General features: G+C 48.5%; 1 protein-coding gene across 7 annotated transcripts; it reads right to left on the bottom strand.

The window, feature by feature from the left end:
* Positions 1–1,131: 1,131 nt before the first annotated feature.
* Positions 1,132–18,351, bottom strand: Plekhb1 (pleckstrin homology domain containing B1). Of its 7 annotated transcripts, XM_031387539.1 has the most exons (9): positions 18,231–18,351; positions 17,999–18,079; positions 13,478–13,553; positions 11,650–11,802; positions 11,014–11,116; positions 10,020–10,059; positions 6,742–6,846; positions 2,829–2,928; positions 1,132–2,314 (listed from the first exon to the last, which is right to left on the bottom strand). In XM_031387539.1, exons 2-9 carry the CDS (start codon positions 18,014–18,016, stop codon positions 2,178–2,180), a joined length of 732 nt encoding a protein of 243 aa, XP_031243399.1. In that variant the 5' UTR covers positions 18,017–18,079; positions 18,231–18,351; the 3' UTR covers positions 1,132–2,177. The 7 variants fall into 7 exon arrangements, with proteins under 7 accessions (XP_031243399.1, XP_031243404.1, XP_031243401.1 ...); XM_031387544.1 differs by lacking the exon at positions 6,742–6,846 and having other exon boundaries at positions 18,231–18,346; XM_031387541.1 differs by lacking the exon at positions 18,231–18,351 and having other exon boundaries at positions 17,999–18,220.
* Between the last annotated feature and the right edge of the window lie 3,459 nt (positions 18,352–21,810).

Here is a 21,810-nt window from a genome sequence, read left to right on the forward strand (position 1 = left end):
CCATTTAGATATGATTGAACAGTTAACTACAGTTCTTATGACCCCAAAGTCTGACCACTTACAGATCAAAGGAAATCCTTTGTCCAGCCACATCTGACTCTTTCTCCTGCTCCATTACTGTAACAGTAAAAACCATAGACGATAGATTTTATTGGTGCAGCTATCTTCAGAAGTACCATTAGGACATAACAAATTCCAAGAGAAGAGGAGTTGGTGAAAACAAAGGTAAAGTACTGCAACAAGATGCTTGGAGGATTGGCCTTGTGTTTCCTGGGACCTCTGCTCAACTTAATATCATATCATACTCAGTGCCTATGCTTGAGACAGATGACAGCTTTGTCAGGGTGGGAGCAGTGTCTCGTTCTAAATTCTCCTTGAATCTAGCTTTCAGTCTTGTTTTCCCTTTGGCTGAAGTCAGTTTTAGCTGGGGTTTCTGCCATTTGACAGCCCCCAGAAGCCTAATGCAGGTTCTGTTTTTTCCTAGCCACAAGGTTTCTGTGAGAACAATTAATAAGTTCAAGTTTAGGTGGGGGAAGCTCCAGTGGAAACAGTCCTAACACTTGGGAGCTGAGATGTTTTAGTCAGTAGAGTCCTCATCACATAAGCACAGGGACACAGCACCTAGATAAAAAGTTGGATAAATAAAAAGGCAGGAACCTTTAATCTCGGCTTTTGGAAGGCAGAGACAGGAGGATCCCTGAGGCTCATTTGCCAGTTAGTTTGGCCAACATGGTGAGCTCCAGGTTCAGTGAGAGACATTAAAAATAAGGTGAAGATTGATAAAAGCACTAAGGCTGTTGAGCTCTGGCTTTGTACATTCATGCATTCATGTGCACACACAAATATTCTAACATCAGAGGTCTCTTGGGAGGTGATGCCAGCTCTCAATTATCCATCACCTTAGCTCATGAAACAGAGATCCTGATAGAGCCTCTTGACTCTTCAGAGATAACCAGCTCCATCTGCCAAGTTATGGGTAGGTAAAGCATGATAATGAATTGTCCCAAATTGTTCAGCTCACGTGCTGTCACCAGTTCCACCTAAACTCATAATGCACCCTACCAGTAGATGCTGGGTCACAGAGTTGTCCCAAGGAAACAAATCCTGAAGGAACAAAACAAGCAAAGCCAGTTCTGGGGACAATCATGTCTTTATTAGTGTCTGGAGCTGAACCAATGGAGTGCTCACATATGCTAGGAATTTAAGTAAGCACTCTGGCCACTGAGCCAGGGATTTTAGCTTTTCTATTGGCAATTGGGACAGGGTGATGGAATAGTTTGGAACAGGATCAAATGGAGAGATTGCTTGACAGGCACATGAGGGGTTCCCCAGGCTGGTGCCAAGGTGGGTCAGGCCCAGAGCAAAATAATGTCATCTCCCCCTCCCCAACCCCCCAGAGTGAAGGAAGAGAATAAGCTTCAGATGTTAACAGTCAATGCCATTGAGCTGAGCTCCTGGGATCAGAAAGGGATTTCCTAATGGAAGCAACTTCCTAAGGCCAGAGATCCCAAAGAGCCCACCTGTTCCCACAGCTAGGAAACCTTAGGGTTAGCTCAGCTATCATAGGGAAGCAACAAGTGGGGAAAAGGTGCCAGATTCTGTGTTTTGGATAAGGGTGTGTTCTGCCAGTACCAGCTAGACAAAGTATTCATTATAGTTGAAATCAAGAAACTTCACTCCATAAAAAGCACCATCACGCTTTTATCCAACAAGCTTCTTTACCTAGAGCTAGGTTCACTACAATCCAACCCCTGCCACAGCGCCAAGCCAACTGTTAATTTGATTCTTTGGACACCTAGACTGACTGCCTTGCTCCCTGCCTCCACTTATCCTTACCAGACAGGTAACTGTAGCTTTGTTTGCTCTCTTGTGAGCTCCATTCTTCAGACACTTAGAGCCAAATGAAGTTATGTTTGCTGTGTGTAGAGGAAATTCACGTGTAATTTATGGGGGTGCCTGGCAATAGGTGTATGGACTTTTGGCTATGTCTGGGCCTGAGATGTTAGCTTCCTCTGAGAGGGAAAGAGGATAAGTAGTGGAAGGAATGGGCCAAGCATAGAGGGCTTAATGGAGAGAAAGGGGTCAAAGTGGGACAGTTTAGATGGTAGATAGCAGAGGATCCAGAAGAAAAGGATCTTGGGTTCTACATGCACATCCAGAGGTCGTAGCCCCAGGGCTCAGAACCAGCAAGGTGACCACATAAGTGAGCCAAGAGCAGCACCTGTGGCTGCCCCAGCAAGCATGCCCATGGCCAAAGGGGCACCTGAGCTGTAGCAGGGATCCTCTCGAACTATCACATGTGTCACACCAGGACCTGTAAGAAGAGCCACACAAGTCAGGGTCAGTGCCGGTGACTCTAGTCTAATTTCATGTTAAGGCATGAACTCAATTCTGCTCCCCAGTCAGAGTAACTGAAACTTTTTGAGAGCGCCCAATACTGCAGCCTACAGATCATACATATACCACTGATAGTGACTAAGAGACTGGGGCCGGGCTGCAGGATCCCTAGGCACCTGGGGATCCATGCAGCGCTTGGGGATGGACACTAGTAACTAGGACAGTAGTAACTAAGACCTTGGGAATAGGAAGGGTGTCATTTCTGCAATAGCCACCTGGGGTCGCCAGCAGGACAAGATTGTCATTGCTTGGCTGGCTGGCTGAGCTGGGCAAACCCGGGGAGTCTGTTTTGAATCTAGGATCTGGGAGGGTGAGATCTGGAAAATATATATACCCTCAAAGGGTGAAGCTTAGTCTTCATTGATGGGTCATGGGCAAGGCCTGGCACAGGACTGTGGCAGGAGCTGGACTGACATTCCAGAGGCACTTACCTGCATAAGGTGGCCCATAGTAACTGCGGACATATGTGGCCTCGTGTGCATTGGGGGGAACCACCTCATAGTAGTCCTGATATGGGCTGTAGACGCGTACCTAGGAAATCCAGTCAGTTTGAGTGCCCAGGGACTTTCTGGTCTGAATCTGATCCTGACGCTTTCATTTGGTGGGCTAAAGGGAAAAGGTGTGGCCTCCCCGTAGAGCCCATAACCCTTCTCGCCCAAAACCTTTACATCCAGCTCCCAATGATCCCTTTTCTCCTACCTTGGCCTTCTATATTGCCCAGACTTTCCATGACTCCCAACTTCCCTTTATAAGTCTAACAACTCATTACAATGAACTATGGCCAAGCCCTAGCCATGAATTAGAGGAGGAGTGGAGCAAAGGAAAAGAAGAGTAGTCATTGAAATAACTATTATCTAGCATCTACTGCATAGCAGGTCCCAAGGGAGATGCTTTCTTGTGTCACCACCTCTGATCCTTCAAGGCAGTCATTGCTATCTCCATAGTACCCAGTGTTGTGAATGGGGCACAGAAAAGGTGAGAGTCCTGCCTTCCCCTTTAGGCCCCTACCAACCTCCTAGATTGTAGCTCAAAAGCTACCTACCCACTATAGGAAGCCCTCCTGGGATCAGAAGTATTTCTTCCTAGGGTCTCTGACTTGGATAGTACCCCTTATCTTTCCTCTTAACCTTCTGGCCTGTTCCCCCAAATGTGTGCTATTTAAGAACAAGGCCCTCAATTTGTATCACCTGCAAGGGATAGTGATAACAGGAGCCAGTAATACATGTATGATTAACAGTAACTGTCAATCCAGACTTACCACTTTAACTCATGGGATAGCAGACTTGGAGAGGGTCAGAATCCCTTCTCTCCTGGGACTCTCCCTAGCTCTATTCTCACGGTGGCTCTCACTGGGCCTCACAACAGAATTGCCCAACTCTCTTTAGAAGTCCATTTGTATCCAACTTGACTAACACACATGGATTGTGCCCGCCTGCCCTCTTTACACTGTTCTTTGAGGAAATGTTCTTGTCACGCACTGGAACCAAGAAATCTAGTAGGTATCTTACTTAAGGGTTCCTTTTCCTTTTTAACCCCAGAGTATGTGTGGAAGCATGTGTGCGTGTGGAAGTCAGAGGTTGCTGGGTAGTGTCTTTCTTACTCTCTTTCGGCTTTATTGTTGAGAGAGTTTCTCATTGAAGTGAGAACTTGCTGATTCACCTTGACTGGCCAGCAAGCCCCTAGCAGCCGGCCGTTTCTTTACCCCAGCACTGAGATTATAGGAGAGCGATGCTCTTTTTACATGGGTCCTGGGGATCAAAATCAGGTGTTCATGGTAGGAACTTTCCTGACTAAACCCTCTTCCCAGCTCCCTCTACTCCATCTTTGAGACAGGGTTTCCTGCAGCCTAGCTTGGCCTTGAACTCACTGTTCAGATGAGGATGACGTTGAACTCCTGATCTTCCTGCCTCCACTCCCAAGTGCTGGGGTTACAGGAACACACCACTAAGCCTGACTCTAGAACATTTACTCTTTGGGGGAAGTGGGTGTTTAATATGTAGCCCAGACTAGCTTTGAACTCACAGTCTCCAGCCTCACTTCCTGGGTGCTAGGATTATAGGCACATACTACCAGACCCAACATTTTCTTTCTTGTGATGTTGGGGTTTGAACCTAAGGCCTTATGAATGTTAGGCAAGCATGTACCACTGAGCAACATCTCCATCTCTTAGCACTCTTGTCTTTGCATACTGGCCTTTCACGAGGCCACAAGGTCTCAGGATTTTATCTTCTAAATATGCTCTTCTGACAACCTACTGACCAATGCTGAGGGAGTTAAGTCATTGGCTTTAGCAACCTTTAGAAGTGATCTTGAGGGGAAAAACTGTTCTTCCAAGGAATGATTGGGGAAAAATCAGACTAGAAAAGACTGAAGACTCCTTAAGGAAGACAGGGAATCAACATTACTACATCAGCCAGCCGTGGAGCTGCAGTGAGTTGGTAGCTTCGTGAGGCTCCGGAGTGGATGGAAAATACAACCTCATGTCTCTTCGGGGTATGTGTTCCTCTTGCCCTCCAGCTCTGGGAGGCCCAGAAGAAAACTCAGAACCTAGCAACCAGTTGGTAACCTCAGAGATCTCTTGAACTGAAGCCTGCCAGCTTCTCCCATCACCCAGCCCCTCCTATAGGAAGATAGTGCTGTCCAATCACTGAGTTACATGAAAATAACCCCTCGGCTGTTGTTTTTCTTAGGTTTACAGTCTTTGAAGTCCCATTTTTAGGCATTGCCGATTGAAGTCCCAGGCCTCTCTGTGATGAACTAAGTAACACTGATCGAGTTAAGTAGCCTTCCAGAGCATCAGTTACCTGGAGAATCAAGCAGAACTGCACCTATTGATTGCTGGGTTCAGTTGTTCTGCATGCTAGAATCACGAGAAGCTTCACCCATCCCCAGTGAGGATCAACCAGGCACCTCACACATGCTGAGCATGGGACTCTACCACTGAGACACAACCCTAACCCCACAGGGTAGTCTTGAACATGCAGATTTCCAGGCTCGGGGTATATACAGAGTTCAGTATTAAAAGCAGTGTTTGCTTGGCATGTGTTCAATCCCGAGCACCACAAAAATATTTATATGCATGTAAACACAGCATAGTTCCTAGGCCCCACCCAGAACTCAGGAGATTCCAACACGCAGAGGATATCAACATTTGTTGTCATGTAAGTCCCCAAGTGGTTCTAAAACAGCATCATTGAGTAAGAAAAGAGTTTGCAATTGACCATGAAGACCACAAGCTCCCATGTCTACTCACACCAGACCAGGTGCTATGCTGAGCTCTGGGGACAGAGAAAGAGTAGAGGCCCATAACCTGTGTGCTGGCTAATCATCATTGTCAACTTGACTGGACTTGGAACCACCTGGGAGACACACCTCTCGGGATGTCTGTGCTGGGTTTCCAGAGACAACTAAGGAGGAGAGACCCACTGAATGGGACAGTACCACCCTATGGGTTGAGGTTCCAGACTAAATAGAAAAGGAAAATGAACGAGCCAGCCAGACACTGGCTTTCTTCTTTCTCTGCCCAAATGTGAGCAAGCAGCCTCAACTTTCCACCACCATGCTTCTCCCCAGGGAGGAGTATGCCCTCAAACTGTGAACCAACAGGAGTCTTTCCTTGCTTCAGTTGCTTCTTGTCAGGTATTCATTCATAGTGATAAGAAAGGTAACTACTACATCTTGATTCCAAGAAACATCCAGGGCAAGGACAGATCCAGACTAAGTCCCTACCTCTCTTTCCTTACTCATTCAGTGACCTATTTATATTTATGCCTGTCCCTTATGAAGGGGGTAAGGAGTTACTGTCCCCTTCACTGGGTACTGATTGAGCACATGCTGTCGACGCAATTCTGGGCTTCCACTGGGCAGAGCAAATGAGACCTGGTCCAGAGGGTCTAGACAGACCGGAATAAAATAGCTCTTAGACCATGCACAATGAAGCCAGTTCTAAAAACAGTGACAGAGGACTGTACCCTGGGCAACAGTGCCTGAAGCCCTGAGAAGTCATCACTGAGGAGGTGGCAGGCAGCCTTCGAGGTAGTTCTTTAAGGATGAGCATCAGCTGGCCAGATGAACGGAGAGGCTGAGGGTTTGGGCAGCAGGGACAGCATGAGTCAGCAGGATGAGGAGAGAATCTGAGCAGCAGCAGCAGAGGGCACAGCGAGCACAAGGGTGACATGTGACAAGCAAGTCTAGCCAGATGTCATGGGCTTGAAAGCCAGCTGTGGTTCAGTGAGGAAAGGGGAGCCATTGAAGTCCACGAACATGAAAGGAATGGAACAGGTGGCTTTGGAGGCTCATCCTGACGGCCAGAAAGGAGGCAGGAAGGGCGGAGCTTGCACTTACCCAGATCCGCCTCTCAACCTTACAGGGTTTCCATGAGAGGGTCGTACACCTGACCTTAGGGCAAACTCGACGGCTCCTGGGTGGGACGGTGGCTCCAGCTGGGGCCTGCTCCAGCCACAGAAACCCAAGAAGGGAGAGGGAAGGAGATGTCAGATGCCCTTTATACCTTAAGAGACTAGGAGATGTTACCAAGCCCCTACCAGAGTCCTGTGGCAGCTGTGCCTGTGCTAGGGATGGTCAGAGGGGAAAGGAGTGTCTGTTACTCGTGGGAGGAGCAATGGTCTCCTTCCAGCTCTCCCACCTCAGTCTCAGGCACATGGGGATCCTAGTCTCTTTCTCCCACAACTCCAGCCTCATCTGTGACTGTATCCCCAGAAGCCTCCTCCCAGAGTGGGGTACAGGTCACTCCTACATAGGCTGGAGGACAGAGAAGCCCACAGACTAGAGATGTGAACATACAGATGCAAATACAAAAGCAAACACAAGCACCAGCTCTAGTAAGCCAGAGCCCAGAGGGGTGTGGCTCTGGGGAGCAAAGAAAGGGAGCTTCTAGGGCCAGGCAGAGGTAAGGGGTCAGTAGGACAAGTAGGTGTACAGGTAAGGAGCATGGAGGGCCAGGCAGAAGCGAAAGGTCAGTACGGCAGGCAGAGAGGGAGCGAGACAGCTTCATAGAGTCACAGAGTGCAGAACGGTCAGCCCTCACCTCATTCCTCATGCTGTCCTCAATGCCACTGACGCAGGCGACTTTGGCTCAGAGGGTGCTTAGCCTGACCTGGCTGGCTCCCTTCCTGATGACTCTTATTCCTCCTCCTAGGCTTCCTACAATCGCCTCCCCACTCAGAACCCAAGTCTGCTCCCAATATCAGACTGTGACCCTCAACTGCTCTGATAGCCTTCAAAAAAGTCTATTCCTCCCTGAGCTGGCCCTGTGACCTCAGAGGTCAGCTCTCAAATGCCACTTCCTCCAACCATTAGGTGCACACATTTGCAAGCATGCACACATACACATCTCTCTTCCCTCCCTCTGCTCATGTAACTCCTCCTACCAACGCCAGCTTCCTCACTACGTCCACTAACCAAGTCTCGGCTGAAGGATCCTCCAACAACTTAAGATTGTGAGACGGAAGGAGCCACCTCCAGTCCTTAGACTTCAGCTTCCCCTGTCTCTAAAGTGGGACTGATAGCACCAACTGCTACCAACCCCCAGTCCTTGTTGGAGGATGAAATGACATAACCATATCATGTGCTTAGCGTAGTGCCTGGCTCTCTGCAGGTGGATATACCCAGGAGGGTTTCTGTCTTCTCTGCTACTTCCCAGTAGACACTCTCTCCAGGTGAGAGAGGTCTCAGCTGTTCCACAGGCAGAAGCGGCCAGTGCAGAGTCTGGAGTCTGTCAGGTGGGGGCCCATGTTGGGCCTCTGGGAACACTTCAAACTCTTGCCTCCACCAGTCTCTAAGCACTCTCACCTGCACAGCCTAAATGCCTGTGATCCTCAGCTTGTTAGCCAGCAAGGCTTAGTCCACACCTACATCCTGTTGCCAGGAGACTAGCCCCACCTCCTAGATGGTCCCTGGGTGTTCACACTTAACTGTTTGCTCCTACCTACCAGCCTGCGGCCTTTTGTGCTTGTTTTTGAGATAGGGTCTGGCTCTATGACCCAGGATGACCCCAAACTTTTAATTATCTTGTCTCAGCCTCCCAAGTGCTGGAACTGTTAGCACACACTGGTTTGTACTAGCTACAGACCAGCTTTTTGAAAATACAAGTCTGGTAGCCGAGCAAAGGTACCATCTGCCTTTAATCCTGGGATGCAGAGGCAGGAGAATCTCCAAGTTCCAAGTCAGCCGGGGGCTACACAGAGAAAAACCCTGACTCAGGAAAACCAAACCAAACCAAAATCAACTACAACAAAACAAAACAAACAAAAATGTCTGGTTCTGTGAGGATGGCTCAGTTAGCAAAGGGCTTGCCTTGAGAGCACAAGAACCCAACTCCCATCCCAGCATCCATGTAAAAAGGAGGCGTGGCTTCATGGCCCAATCCCAGAACTATGACAGCAAACACAGGAGGATCCCTGGGGCTTGTTGACCAGCCAGTCTTAACTAAACTGGTGAGCCCCAGATCCCAGTGAGTAGCTCTGTCACAAAATAAGATGAATGGCTGTTAAGGAACAACACTGAGGTTGCCCTCTGGCCTCCACACACCTGTGTGCACAGCCACAAATACACACACACAACACGCATACAAATAAATCAATTTGAAGACGGTAAAAGACAGAGCTGAGCTGATCAGTCTAAAAACTGTCAATGGCTTATGGGTGCTGTTAGCAGACACCAGGAATCCTTAAAGCAAGGTCTGGAAGTGCATGCTTGTAATTCTAGCTCTTGGAAAGCTGGGGCAAGGGGATCACTGCAAATTTAAGGCTAGTCTGGGCTACAAGATGAGTTCAAGGCCAGCCTGAGATCCAAAGTGATATTCTAAATAAAAAATAAAAGATAACCGATATTCTTAGCACAAGACAGAGCCTGAACTCCCAGCTGTCCTCCCCATCCAACCTCCCATTCCTTGAGCTCCAGCCACCCTGCTGTCCTAACCCACCCACCCACCCACCGGCTTTTTCGAATACTGCCTCCTTCCACCTGGAAAGCTGTCTCCTTCACTATAGCCCCGCCTTTTACCCCATTTGTGTTTATTCTGCAAGTCTCAGGTTAAGCTTCAAGTGAACTCACACCTGGATCAGATCCCTAAAAGAGTCACATCCTGCATAGCCCTGCCAGAGCAGTGACTAGAATCAAAATGGAATAATCAATCAGTTATTTTAGATCTGGCCCCTTCTAGACTGACTGCAGGAGGATAGATCCTTAAATCCCTTGGTTTACTTCTGATCGCCTGACCCCTGACATGATGCCTGACACATAGTAAGAACCCAGTACATATCTGTTATGTGGACAAATGAGCCTCAGTCTTACCATCTGCAGAGAGGGAACAATGACCCCACTCTCACAGGACTATTTTGAGTGGCATCATATCTGATGTATGCATCCCTCTTTTCTAGCTCTCATGAACCCTCCAGTGAGTCTTCATGGAGGCTTCTCTCCCTACTCCTGGGTGCACCTGCTGACTCCTCCCTTCTCCACAGGGGACTCTAGGGGACTGAGTGAGTGTCTACATGAACTTTTCCACTCTAGACTGAAGTAATAGGCAGAGACCGAGTCTGAGTCACCCATGATTCCATGGCACATGGGGCAGCGGGGAGGGGGAAAGTGCGGAGACTTACCGGGGTGGAATTTGCCTCCAACAGGGCTGTCTTCCATGCTCTGCAAAAAGCAAGACCCTCCAGATGATGAGAGATTCGCAGGGGTACGCATATAGGGGTCCCACCTTGTAGACGCTCCTCCAGCACCCAGCCCCTAGTCCCCACCTTTCCCAGCTTCAGGTAGACAGAAGCAGCGCTCTACCACCCTAGTCACATGGATGCGCCCTGAGGTGAGCTAATAACTTAGTCCGGCTTCTCCCCTTCAGTTATCTTAATTGAGTTTGGGAGGGTGGGGTGTCTCTTCTGAACCTTGCACTCCTGGGTGATGCTCTGCCTGCAACCCACCTCCATGGTGCAACTTGCACAACTTCTCGAAGCCATGGCCCAAGCCTCGGGAATGCCCAGAGGATACAGGACAATTGGGCCTTTGTTGGTTGCCATGGCATCTGGCTGGGGTAGACAAGGCAGCTCTATGCTGTTGCCCAGAGCATAGCTGCCCCTCCACCCATGCACTCATGTCTTTCCTTCTCTAGGACAGAGGCTCAGCTGCTCAGGCTGAGGGTAGGAGGGGAAAGAATGTACAGGAATAGATGGCACTGAGGAAGATATCCTTGTCTTCCTGGGATGGCCTGCATCTAATATTGGGGTGCCCTGCATGGACAGTGCCTTTCTGAAGGCAGACCTAGGCCTACCCCTCAGCTCAGAGTCCCATCCACCAGGGCAGCTCTTAGAGAGTCTTCTGAGATGTCACTGGGCACGTCAACTCCTTTCCATCAGCCTGGGAGAGGGATCACTTCACAGACTGCAAATTATCTGATTCCAAACATCTAGAGACCCAGCATCCAAGGCAGGTGTGCCTCCATCCCTGAGTTCTCTGAGTATGCACCAATTTCTAGTAGTTATGGATACTGCCCTCTGCTCAGCCTGTATGACATAACCTTGCAAACTGGCCTTAAACCCTCTCTTCTAGCTGTACCCCGAGATCCCACTCCACACATCCCCTGAATCCGCTCACATGGCATCATCCCGGGTCTCCGCGCACAGGTGCAGGCGGGAACCCTCCCGTAGGTTCACGGTCAGCAGGCCATCTCGGCTCCTGCCCTCTGGGGGCTGCACATCTGGAAGCAGACACACATACATAGGGATTCCAGAGACCCCAGGAAACCACACACAATGGCAGGGATTGACTTCTTGGGGTCCTGTTGGCTAGCTGGCGTTAACCTCTGATCCCACATACTTTCTTGGGAGTCGTCTGTACCCTGCATACCCTGTCAACCTTTCCATATTACTCACTTCCTAGCACATCTCTCAGTTACTGTATTCTACCGTGGCCTCAGTCATGGTTGAAACATTAGATTCACTGTGTGACTATAGGCCAGTCACATCACTTCTCTGAGTTTATGTCATCTTCCTCCACTCTCTAGTACCTGCAGGCTTTTTATCTGGAGTCACCTATGGGGCACAGCACAGGGTAGGAATTCAACCAAGGGCCAGTCTCTTAACACTAACTGACCTACATCTGGCAAAAGCCCAGAAGCAGTGTTGGAGGGAGCTCTCTGGAAGCACCCAAGAGCCTTGCTAGTACACTTCTCAGACATAGGGAAGACCCTGGCCATGGGCAGAGTTCCATCAAAGAAATGCTTCTACTCACCCTGACACTCTTGGCCGACCTTTATGTCTCGGACATTGAAGTGGATAACGACACGGTCCTCCTCATCCTGTGCCGTCTCATCATGGTAGTAACCCAGCGTGCCATCCAACCATAGAGCGAACCAATTCCGCTTCCAGCGGCGGAGGATGGAGCCTGCATGATATTCCAGACCCACCAGGGAAGCTGAGCCCTGAGCTTGCTAGAGGCAAGAGCCACAGTTAGGCTCCCAGAATCCCCTCATCTCTGGGCCCCATTACTGTAATTTCTTTCTTGCCTCTCTACCATCTAAAATGAGGACAAGGCCTCTTTTTTTTTTTTTTTTAATATTTCTCATCTCCGCCAGCCACCAGCTGCACGCACAGTAGAAGCTTAATAAAAATGTTGAACTGTAAACAGCAACTCATACCAACTTGTGGGAGCTTCCAAGACAAGCCCAAGTCTCTTCAAAGGCACACACCTCTCCCTGCTGGAAGCCTCTATCATGATTCTTATCTCTGGTTTGAGTGACAGTCATTTGTATTCCCTGACTCTTGCACCAGATTGGGGATCTGCATCTCCCCACAAGATTCTAAGATCAACAGGACCTGTCTTCCATATCTGCCAAACTGAACTGAGAATGGACAAGGGCAAGGGACACGGGGCTCCTAGCCCAAAGTCTGCAAGATAGCTCCTCTTCAGTTCACAGCATTGGTTAAATGGGGGGTGCTGTTGTTGGCATCAGGGCCTCCAAAACTCGTGATGTCACATAGGTGAGCCTCACAGACCAGTTGCCAAGGCAACAGCCACCATACTCCCAGAATCCATTGGGCTCACCTCCCACCTTTACCTGTGACTACGTCACCACCCATATATATATATATATATATATATATATATATATATATATATATATATATATATATATGAAACTCTCCTCCCTCTCTCTCTTCCCACCACCACCTCCTCTCTCACTCTTTCTCAATAAAATCTCATAAACATGGAATTGTTTGGGCCTAGTGTGTGCTGTGTCCAGACGAGAGCCATTATTATAACACATCAGCTGTGGTCACTGTAACTCTAGACATTGGTTCAAAACATTAGAGGGTTTCTTAAGCAAGGTATGGAGGCTCATACCTGTAGTTCCAGCACTCAGAGGCTGAAGGGAATTCAAAGCCAGTCTAGACTACAGAGGAAGACCCATCTCAGAAAAATAAATAAAGCTAGGCATGGTAGTACATGCTGTAATCCCAGCACTCAGGCGGCGGAGGCAGGAGTTCAAAGTCATATTTGGCCACATAGTAAGCTTGAGGCCAACTAGGGCTATATGAAATTTTGTATTCCCCACATTGTGTCACAAGCCCCCCAAAAGAGGGCTTCTAGAACTATGATTCTAAAGCAGAGCTGTATCTCAGTCTGTTGGGTTTTGGGCTATGTCTTGCCTGGGTTGAGGTTGCTATGAACACATCTGTACCCTGAGGGATGTACAGTTAAGAGTCTAGGGCCAGTATGGGGTGGAGAAGGGAGGCGGGAAGACTGACAGTCAAAACCACTGTGTTATAAGTTAGTGTGGGAACTGAGAAGGGAACCTCTGACCCAGCTTAGTGCTACGGGGACAGAGAGGGTTAGAAGAATAGCTAGAGAGGGCTCATCAAAAAGAGAAATCTGATCGGTCTTGTAGTATATAGTTTTTCTAAACAGTCAGAAATGGGAAGAAATGAATAAGGAGGAGCCCAGAGGTCCTGCATAGAGGAGAAAGGTCCTCCATGCTGTGTGGGACACACTGCCTCCCTCCTCCCTTCCCCGGGGATCAGGTGCAAGGCAGACAAGGACTTGACCCAGAATCACTCACTCTGTCTCCACAGCCAGCCGCCCCTCACCAGGGCCATTTCTTCAAAAGGACTTTCCAGGATGGACTCGGGTGGGACCTGTCAGGGGAGCCAGGACACACACCTAACAAGTCAGTGCAACTCCTGAGAGAGACACCCCCAGCCCTGCACTCCCCAGAGAGCCTGGAACCATGCAAGACTGCATTAGTAAACAAACAGGCCAGGCACTCTCCACCCGCCCCCTCCTAAGGCTCTGCTCCTGCAGAGAATGGGGACACTGTCCCAGTGGGGTCAGCAGGCAGCCACCCAATAGGACAGGGAGGGGGTGGGAATGAGAGACCAGGCCAGGCTGAGTTCCAGAACCTTGGCAAGTCCCTGTTCTATGCTCCTCTGGCCTGAATGAGGCAGGTAAAGGCTGGAATGAGGAATTGTTAACATTCATAAAATGTTAGAAAATGGGATTTGGAAATGGGAGCAGTACAGAGTATCAGTCAGAGCAATGAATTTCCATAATAGGAAGAGCCTCCTTCATATTTGGACACCACAGCAGCCATTTTTGAAGTACATAAAATAACAGCTATGGCATCGAGCACGGTGCGCTTGCTACCCTTCTCTGCCTTCACCTACTATCTCACTTGAGCTGCCCAAACATCCTTGCCATCATTCCTATTTTAAAGACAGTTTGAAAACGGGCCTGGAGAGGTCCGAACTACACAGACCCCCTTGATTACAAAGCAATGGAGGCAGGATCCATACCCAGCCATCTAGGCTCCTCTCCAAGAGCTTTAAAGAGACCCAGTGCCAAGTCAGGTGTAGTGGCTTAGTGTTTAATCCTAGAGGCAGAGGCAGGCAGAGCTCTGTGAATTGGAGGCTAGTCTGGTCTACCTAACAAGTTCCAGGCCAGCCAGGTCTACACAGTGTGACTGTCTCAAAAAACCAAGACCAGCCTGGGCAGTGGTGGTGCACGCCTTTAACTCCAGTACTCTGAAGGCAGAGGCAGGCAGATTTCTGAGTTCAAAGCCAACCTGGTCTGCAGAGTGAGTTACAGGACAGCCAGGGCTACACAGAGAAACCCTGTCAGGGAAAAAACAAATCAACCAAATAAAAAAACACCACACAATGTGCAGGATCAGGCCCGCTCAGAATTTGAACTGTGAAGGTGGAGACAAACACTGCTAGTCTTTAAAGACCCCCTCCCCCCAGGTGATCCCAAAGTTTGTCAGCTACTACGAACTTCTCTTGGTCCCCAGACACTCCTGGTGGAGACCTTTAGGAATACTTTCCAGGTGAACGAACTGAGGGCGACAGGGACAAGTGACACATCCCTGTAGGTGACAGAGCTCAGACTGGAGTTGAGGTGTCCTTCTCTAAGTAAGAACGACTTATTTATGAGCAGGCGCCTCAGCCCTTCCCCCACCTGCTCACACCTGTTGCTGCGCAACTAAGGCTGGCACGTCTAGAGTGGAAGCCTTGGCCTCTTGTGTTTCTCCCCTAGCTCATTCCCCTCTCCAAGTTCTGACACAGATCTTACAGGAGGGTCGAGTGTACAATCCCTCTCAAGTTCCCCTCGATGCACCCACCTGTTCACACCTGTTGTGGATACTGCTGTCACAAATGCCCGCTACTCAACGAAGCTGCTACCCAAGCCGGTCGCACCTGCGCTTTGCTTACCCCAAGAGAGCCTGAAGCATTTCACTCCCCAGGCACTGAGCAATGCCTGGGGCCTAGCTCCCCCACCCCCGGTCCCGCCCTCCAGACCCAACTCACTCCCAAGGAGTGGGCGTGGCTTGGAGAAATTCAATGACCGAGCCATGCTGGGATTTGTAGTCTGCAGTTCTACACTGAGCAGAAGCAGCCCGAAACAACAGTCCTGTGCTGACCCCAGAAGAGGTAAGAGGCTACACATGTACTTTTATTTTCTTCCTCTCTCTTGACATCTGCCTATATTTCCATGGCTGTTCTCAAATGATCTGCTGGGCAGCTGAGACTACAGATGTGTACCACCATACCCAATTTGTTTTTCTATTACAACATTTATTTGTTCGCCTATTTTTCCCCTTTTGGTACTAGAGATGTATTCCAGGACCTGCTAAATACCCATCTACACTCCATCAGACGCTGGACCTGGTTGTACAGATCTACAGTTCCCAGGTACCTAGTAGGCTGAGATGCAGGAGGTTCAAGGCTAGCCTGAGCTACAGGATGAGTTCAAGGCCAATCTGTGCAACTTAGAACCTGTCTCAAAATATTTTTTTTAGATTTATTTAACGTATATGAGTACACCATTGCTCTCTTCAGACACACCAGAAGAGGGCATCAGACCCCATTACAAATAGTTGTGAGCTGCCATGTGGTTGCTGGGAATTGAACTCAGGACCCCTGGAAGAGCAGTCAGTGCTCTTAACCGCTGAGCTATCTCTCCAGCCCCCTGTCTCAAATTTTTAAAAAGAAAAAAAGAAAGGAGGAGGAGGAGGCTGGAAATAGAGCTCAGGGTAGAGCCTGTCCCACATTGGTGAGACCCTAGGTTCCATCTCCCATGCTGAAGCAAAATGAAAACAAGGCCACTTTCTACTGAGCAGGCGGCGGCTTGAACCCACGGCTGCTTTAGACTCTCAGTCTAGCAGTGGTTCTTGACCTTACTAACTCTGCGAGCCTTCAGTATAGTTCCTAGCATTGTAATGACCCCAACCATATAATTACCTTGTTGCTACTTCCTAACTGTAATTTTGCTGCTGCTGTTTACTGTAATGTAAAATATCTGATATGCAACCCCAAAGGGGTCATGACCCACAGGTTGAGAACCACTGGTCTAGAGCAAACCTCAGGCCCAGGAGAGCCCAGGAATTCAAAGCCATCCTGGGTCACATAGCAAGTATCATAGTAATAATAATAATAATAATAATAATAATAATAATAATAATAATAATAATGAAAAGAAAAGAAAAAAAGTTTTTTGGGGGCCATCAAGATGTCTCATCAGGCGTAGGTGCCTACCACCAAACCTGATGACCTAAATTGTATCCCTAGAACCCACCAAGAGAACCAGTTCTCACAAAGTTGTCTCTGACCTCCACAAGTATAGAGTTACACCTGTGCACACTCATGCACACACAGAGATAAATGTAATTTTAATTTTTAAAAGTTTGCTTTCAGGGGGCTGGAGAGATGGCAGTTTAAGAGCATTAGCTGCTCCTCCAGAGGTCCTAAGTTCAATTCCCAGCAATGACATGGTGGTTCACAACCATCTGTAATGGGATCTGATTCTCTTTTTTGGTGTGCATGAAGACAGAACACTCATATACATTAAGAAAAATAAAATAAAATAAATAAGCCAGGCATGGTGGTTCATGGCTTTGATCCCAGCACACAGGAGGCAGAGAAAGGGTCTCTGAGTTCAAGGCCAGCCCGCTCTACAGAGTTAGTCCCGGATAGCCAGCCAGAGCTACATAGAGAAATTCTGTCTCAAAAAAACAAATAAACCAACAACAACAACAAAAATGTGTTATTCAAAATGTAAGAGAGGCCACACCCACAGCCACCAGAGACATTTCTGATCCTATTCAGCACCTTTGTGCGTCTCAAATTATATATGAAGCTCTGTTCTTTTTCAGTGAGCAACTAGAAGGAAAACAATCCTGTGAACCCCGAAAGACTGAACACCCTTGTCCCAGCCCCATGGCCATAGCCCTCCCTCCCCCAAGGCTAGTCCTAGGTAAAGAACCCGAGTCCTTTACAAACTGAAGAAAATAATACCCTCTGGAAACAGAAATAAGTAGAAATTATACTTGAGCAGAAAAAAGATAGAGTGTGGTGGCCCATATTTGGAAGGCTGACATAGCAGGACTGGGAATCACAGACTAACCTTGGCTTCATAGTAAAGCCAGCCTGGGCTACATATTAGATTACTCACTATCACCTCACAACTGTTCAAACAAACAAACACACATATATATGTGATATATACACACATATATCACATATATATACAGAGAGAGAGAGAGAGAGAGAGAGAGAGAGAGAGAGAGAGAGAGAGAGAGAGAGAGAGAGAGAGAGAGAGAGAGAGAAGAAGCCAGGCTCCATCCCGGTTTCGGATGTTAGCGTTCTCTAGTTGTATGAAGCACCACGATGCTCTAAGGCAGCCTAGAGCCCTCCAAGTACAACTCTAGCTACCAGCCTACTGGAGGAGACTGGAGGTGAAAGTAGCCAATGCAAAGAGTGTGGCTTCCCCAGGAGAAAGTTGCTCTTTCCCCAAGAGGTTCAGAAAGACTTCCCCGAGGAAGCTGAGGGGTCATGAAGAGGAAGTAACATTTCCCCAGTGTGGACCAAAGAACCTCACACAAGCGCTGGTGGAAAGTTCAGGGGTCTTCAGTACACTTAGAAGATGAGCGAGGGGTTAGGGGAGAAGATGTGGGCTTGGCAAATGATTCAGCTGCAGAAGGATAGAACAAGGACTGCGAGGCAGTGGATGGTGTGGTATGGTGACTGCCTGAGGGAAATCTGGTCAAAACAGGGGGCTAGGTCCTGCCCCAGAAACTCTTCCTTACCGGAGTTGCCGGGCTCATGGTTCCTGCTGGTCAGAACTGCATTCCCAAGAAGGTTCCAGAAGTGGGGCTTGACTCTGCAGCCTTAGAGATAAAGGGATCAGGAAAGAGCTTCCAAGCGGGCCACTGAAGAGAGAGGCAGGGAGGGGCCGCACCGGCTCTAAAGAAAGTGACCCTCTTTTCCAGCCCCCTCCCCAGCTTTCCTGGTTGAGATCTCCTCTGTCCTTTGAGTCACCTAGTGATTCGGAGGTGGTGTTGATCCAGGTCTCCAAGATAGAGTAGGGAGGAGGGTGGGATAGCGGAGACAGGAGATGGGGGCAGGGCCGGGCTAGGTTTTCATTCTGCCGCCTAGCAGGCTGTGTCCATCACCCCAGTCCTGGCTATGAGGCCTGGCTCCTTAAGTCTCCCTTCCGGGTCTCTTTAATCTTGACCCAGAGCCACCTCAGTACTTCAGCTCTTTCGTGCTGTGCGTGCTCTGGGGGATTTACCACCACAGATCCTATTAGCCAGTAGCTCATCCCCTCTTAGCAGCCCCAGCAACCGCATCTTTCAAACTATGCTGTTTTTCATCTCTGTGCCTTTAACTCATTCTCTGGTCTCTGTAAAGTCTCAACCCTACCCAACTTTGACTAACTTTTCTGCTTTCTATACCCGGGATGGAAGGAGGGAGAGAAAGAGACAGATGGAAGAAAAAGAGAAGGAAGGTGGAAGGAAGGAGGAAAGAGTGCAAAGAGAAGGGAAGGAAGGGAGCCGGGCAACTGCTAAAATACTTCTATAGTCGCTATTATGTTGATAATGTTTAGTTAAGGTCTCATTTAGATACTCCAGGTGTTCATTTTCCAGCAAAGGTTTGAGGGTAGGGTGATCTGACTCCCTCATTAGCAGTTCTGAAGATTCTCCCTTGCTGCTCTGGCTACCTTGAGAAAAGAAAAAAAAAAAAAGACTGTAAGTCAGACAGCCAGGGGGACGACCCTTACGCCTCCGCAAGCAGTCTCCACAATGGGCTTGAAAAAAGTGCGCAGGCGAACCGCTGATGACGCCAGCTTCTGAAAGCAGCTTCGGCCCGGGTTGTTTCCAGCGGTTTGGATTACTATGCTCGGTGAACTCTAGGTGAACCCGCTGCGACCAGCTGTCTCCACCTACTAGACAGGGACACGCGTCCTCTAGTGGCCTACAGAGGGACTGCTGTAACTGCTCTCCAGAAGCAAAGCATCGATTGTTCCAAGCGGCCAGGAGTAGGTCTCTGGCTGTGTAAGTGGGTTGCTCAGGCTTATTTAGTCAGCAAAGGCCACTTCCTTCTCCGGTGTTGCTCATTAGTCCTAATAAAAAGCTTCTCCCGTGGCACTTTCCTTTTCTTTTCTCTTTTTTTTCTTTTTTTCTTTTTCTTTTTTCTTTTTTTGGTTTTATGAGATGGGGTTTCTCTGTGTAGCCCTGGCTGTCCTGGAACTCTGAAGACCAGGCTAGCCTTGAACTCAGAAATCCGCGTGCCTCTGTCTCCCGAGTTCTGGGATTAAAGGCATGCTCCACCACTGCCCGACCCTTGGTAATGTGCACCACCTACTGTGGTGCATGTCAGCTGGCAACTTGATAGATGAAACGGCAGGGACAGAAGAGTGGCACTGACTGACTGGCTATGAAGGTGGTAAGGTGGGAAGCTGCTTGACAGCTGAAGGAAAGCCGTCAGGGCAGAAAGAAGGGTGACAGAGGCAGAGAGATGGCAAGAGAGCTAGGAGAGCTGAGCCTGGGCAAGAACTGTGAAAGACCCCAGTCAGGGCCAGGGAGCAGGTAAGTCTTCAGGGCAGAGAATCTCAGCACCGCACACAGGTCAGCTGTAACACTGACTGCCAGCAAGGGCTGAGGATTCCTTGTGAGTAGGCCTGCCTGAAAGCTGAAATGCCAGCCGCAGCCAGCGACTAAGGGATCCTGACTTCGTAAGTCTTCACAAAAGCTGTCACACTTGCAAGGCTAAGTGTCTCAATTCGAGAGGCATCTAAGACTGACACTTAGAGGGTACTGCCTGGGGCTGCTTCCACCTCTCTACACTCAGAGCTGCTGGAGACCAACATTTGAGAGTCTCTCCTTGTCTACCACAATTTCTATATGGAGGAAGCAAAGAGGACCCAGGTAGCTGACTGGAGAAGGACTGACGGAAGCTAAGGAGAGAAGCGAGGAGAGAGGGAACAACCAAACAGGCTGGCCTCAGAGTCTGTACCTGGGTCCTGCCACCTCCTGGCATCTCTCCAGCTCTTCCTTCTCCCCTCTCAGAGGGGCAGCGAAGCATCTTCCACAGAGGAATGGGGGAGGGGCGGGGCAAATATCTTCCAGATTACACTCCCCAGATTTAGCAACCAGAAGGGAAGATTCTTCAACAGCAGTGCAAACTTCAGTGAAAAGATTCTCCATCAGCCTTGTAAAGAACGATGCAGAGAAGGGAAAAAGAAGGAAGCTGGGAAAACCAAATCCACGGATACTGATACTGAATTATTTCCTTGGTTGTTTGCTCGGTTGTTTGGTTTTGTATTTTGGTTTTCTTTTTTCTTTTTCTTTTTCTTTTTCTTCTTTTTTTTTTTTTTTTTTTTTTTTTTTTTTTTTTGTTTTTTTGAGACAGGGTTTCTCTGTGTAGCTGTCCTGGAACTCACTCTGTAGACCAGGCTGACCTCAAACTCAGAAATCTGCCTACCTCTGCCTCCCAAGTGCTGGGATTAAAGGCGTGTGCCACCACTACCCAGCACCAATACTGAATTTTAAATATAGCCAAACTTGGCATGTGTCCCTGAACTATTGGACAATGACTAGCTACAAGAAGTTAATAGAAAGTGAGCTAATAGGTTGTGGTAGTACATGCTTGTAATGTAACCAGTTGGGTAGCTGTACTGGCTGGTTTTGTGTGCCAACTTGACACAGGCTGGAGTTAATCACAGAGAAGGGAGCTTCAGTTGGGGAAGTGCCTCCATAAGATTCAGCTCATGGCATTTTCTCAATTAGTGATCAAGGGGGTAGGGCCCCTTGTAGGTGGTGCCATCCCTGGGCTGGAAGTCTTGGGTTCTATAAGAGAGCAGGCTGAGCAAGCCAGGGGAAGCAAGCCAGTAAAGAACATCCTTCCATGGCCTCTGCATCAGCTCCTGCTTCCTGACCTGCTTGAGTTCCAGTCCTGACTTCCTTTGGTGATAAACACCAATGTGGAAGTGTAAGCTGAATAAACCCTTTCCTCCCCAACTTGCTTCTTGGTCATGATGTTTGTGCAGGAATAGAAACCCTGACTAAGACAGTAGCTGAGGCATGAAGATCAGCCTGGGCTATAGAGCAAAACTGTCTCAACAACAACAACAACAAAGCAAATGCAGACCTTCCCCAGGGAGAGAGAAACACCTTTTTAATATAAACTCTGGGAATTCATAGACCTCTTGGTGATTGCTGTTGAGTATTTGTTTTGTTTTAGTTTTAATTACAATAGTATTACTTATCAGGGCTGAAGAGATGGCTCAGGGATTAAGAGAACTGACTGCTCTTCTTGAGTTCAATTCCCAGCAACCACATGGTGGTTCATAACTATCTGTAATGGGATCCAATGCCCTCTTCTGGTGTGTCTGAAGACAGCTACAGTGTACTCACATACATAAAATAAATAAATAGATTTTTTAAAATATTATTATTTATGTGTATGGATTTTTTCACCTGCATACGTAATATCTGGGCACAACCTGTGTGCCTGGTGCTCAGGGAGACTGGAAGAGATCATTAGATTCTCTAGAACTCGAGTTGCATATGGTTGTGAGCTGCCATGTATGGGCTAGAATTGATATGGATCCTCTGAA

This window comes from Mastomys coucha, unplaced genomic scaffold (assembly GCF_008632895.1).
Source record: "Mastomys coucha isolate ucsf_1 unplaced genomic scaffold, UCSF_Mcou_1 pScaffold21, whole genome shotgun sequence".
NCBI classification, from domain to species: domain Eukaryota; kingdom Metazoa; phylum Chordata; class Mammalia; order Rodentia; family Muridae; genus Mastomys; species Mastomys coucha.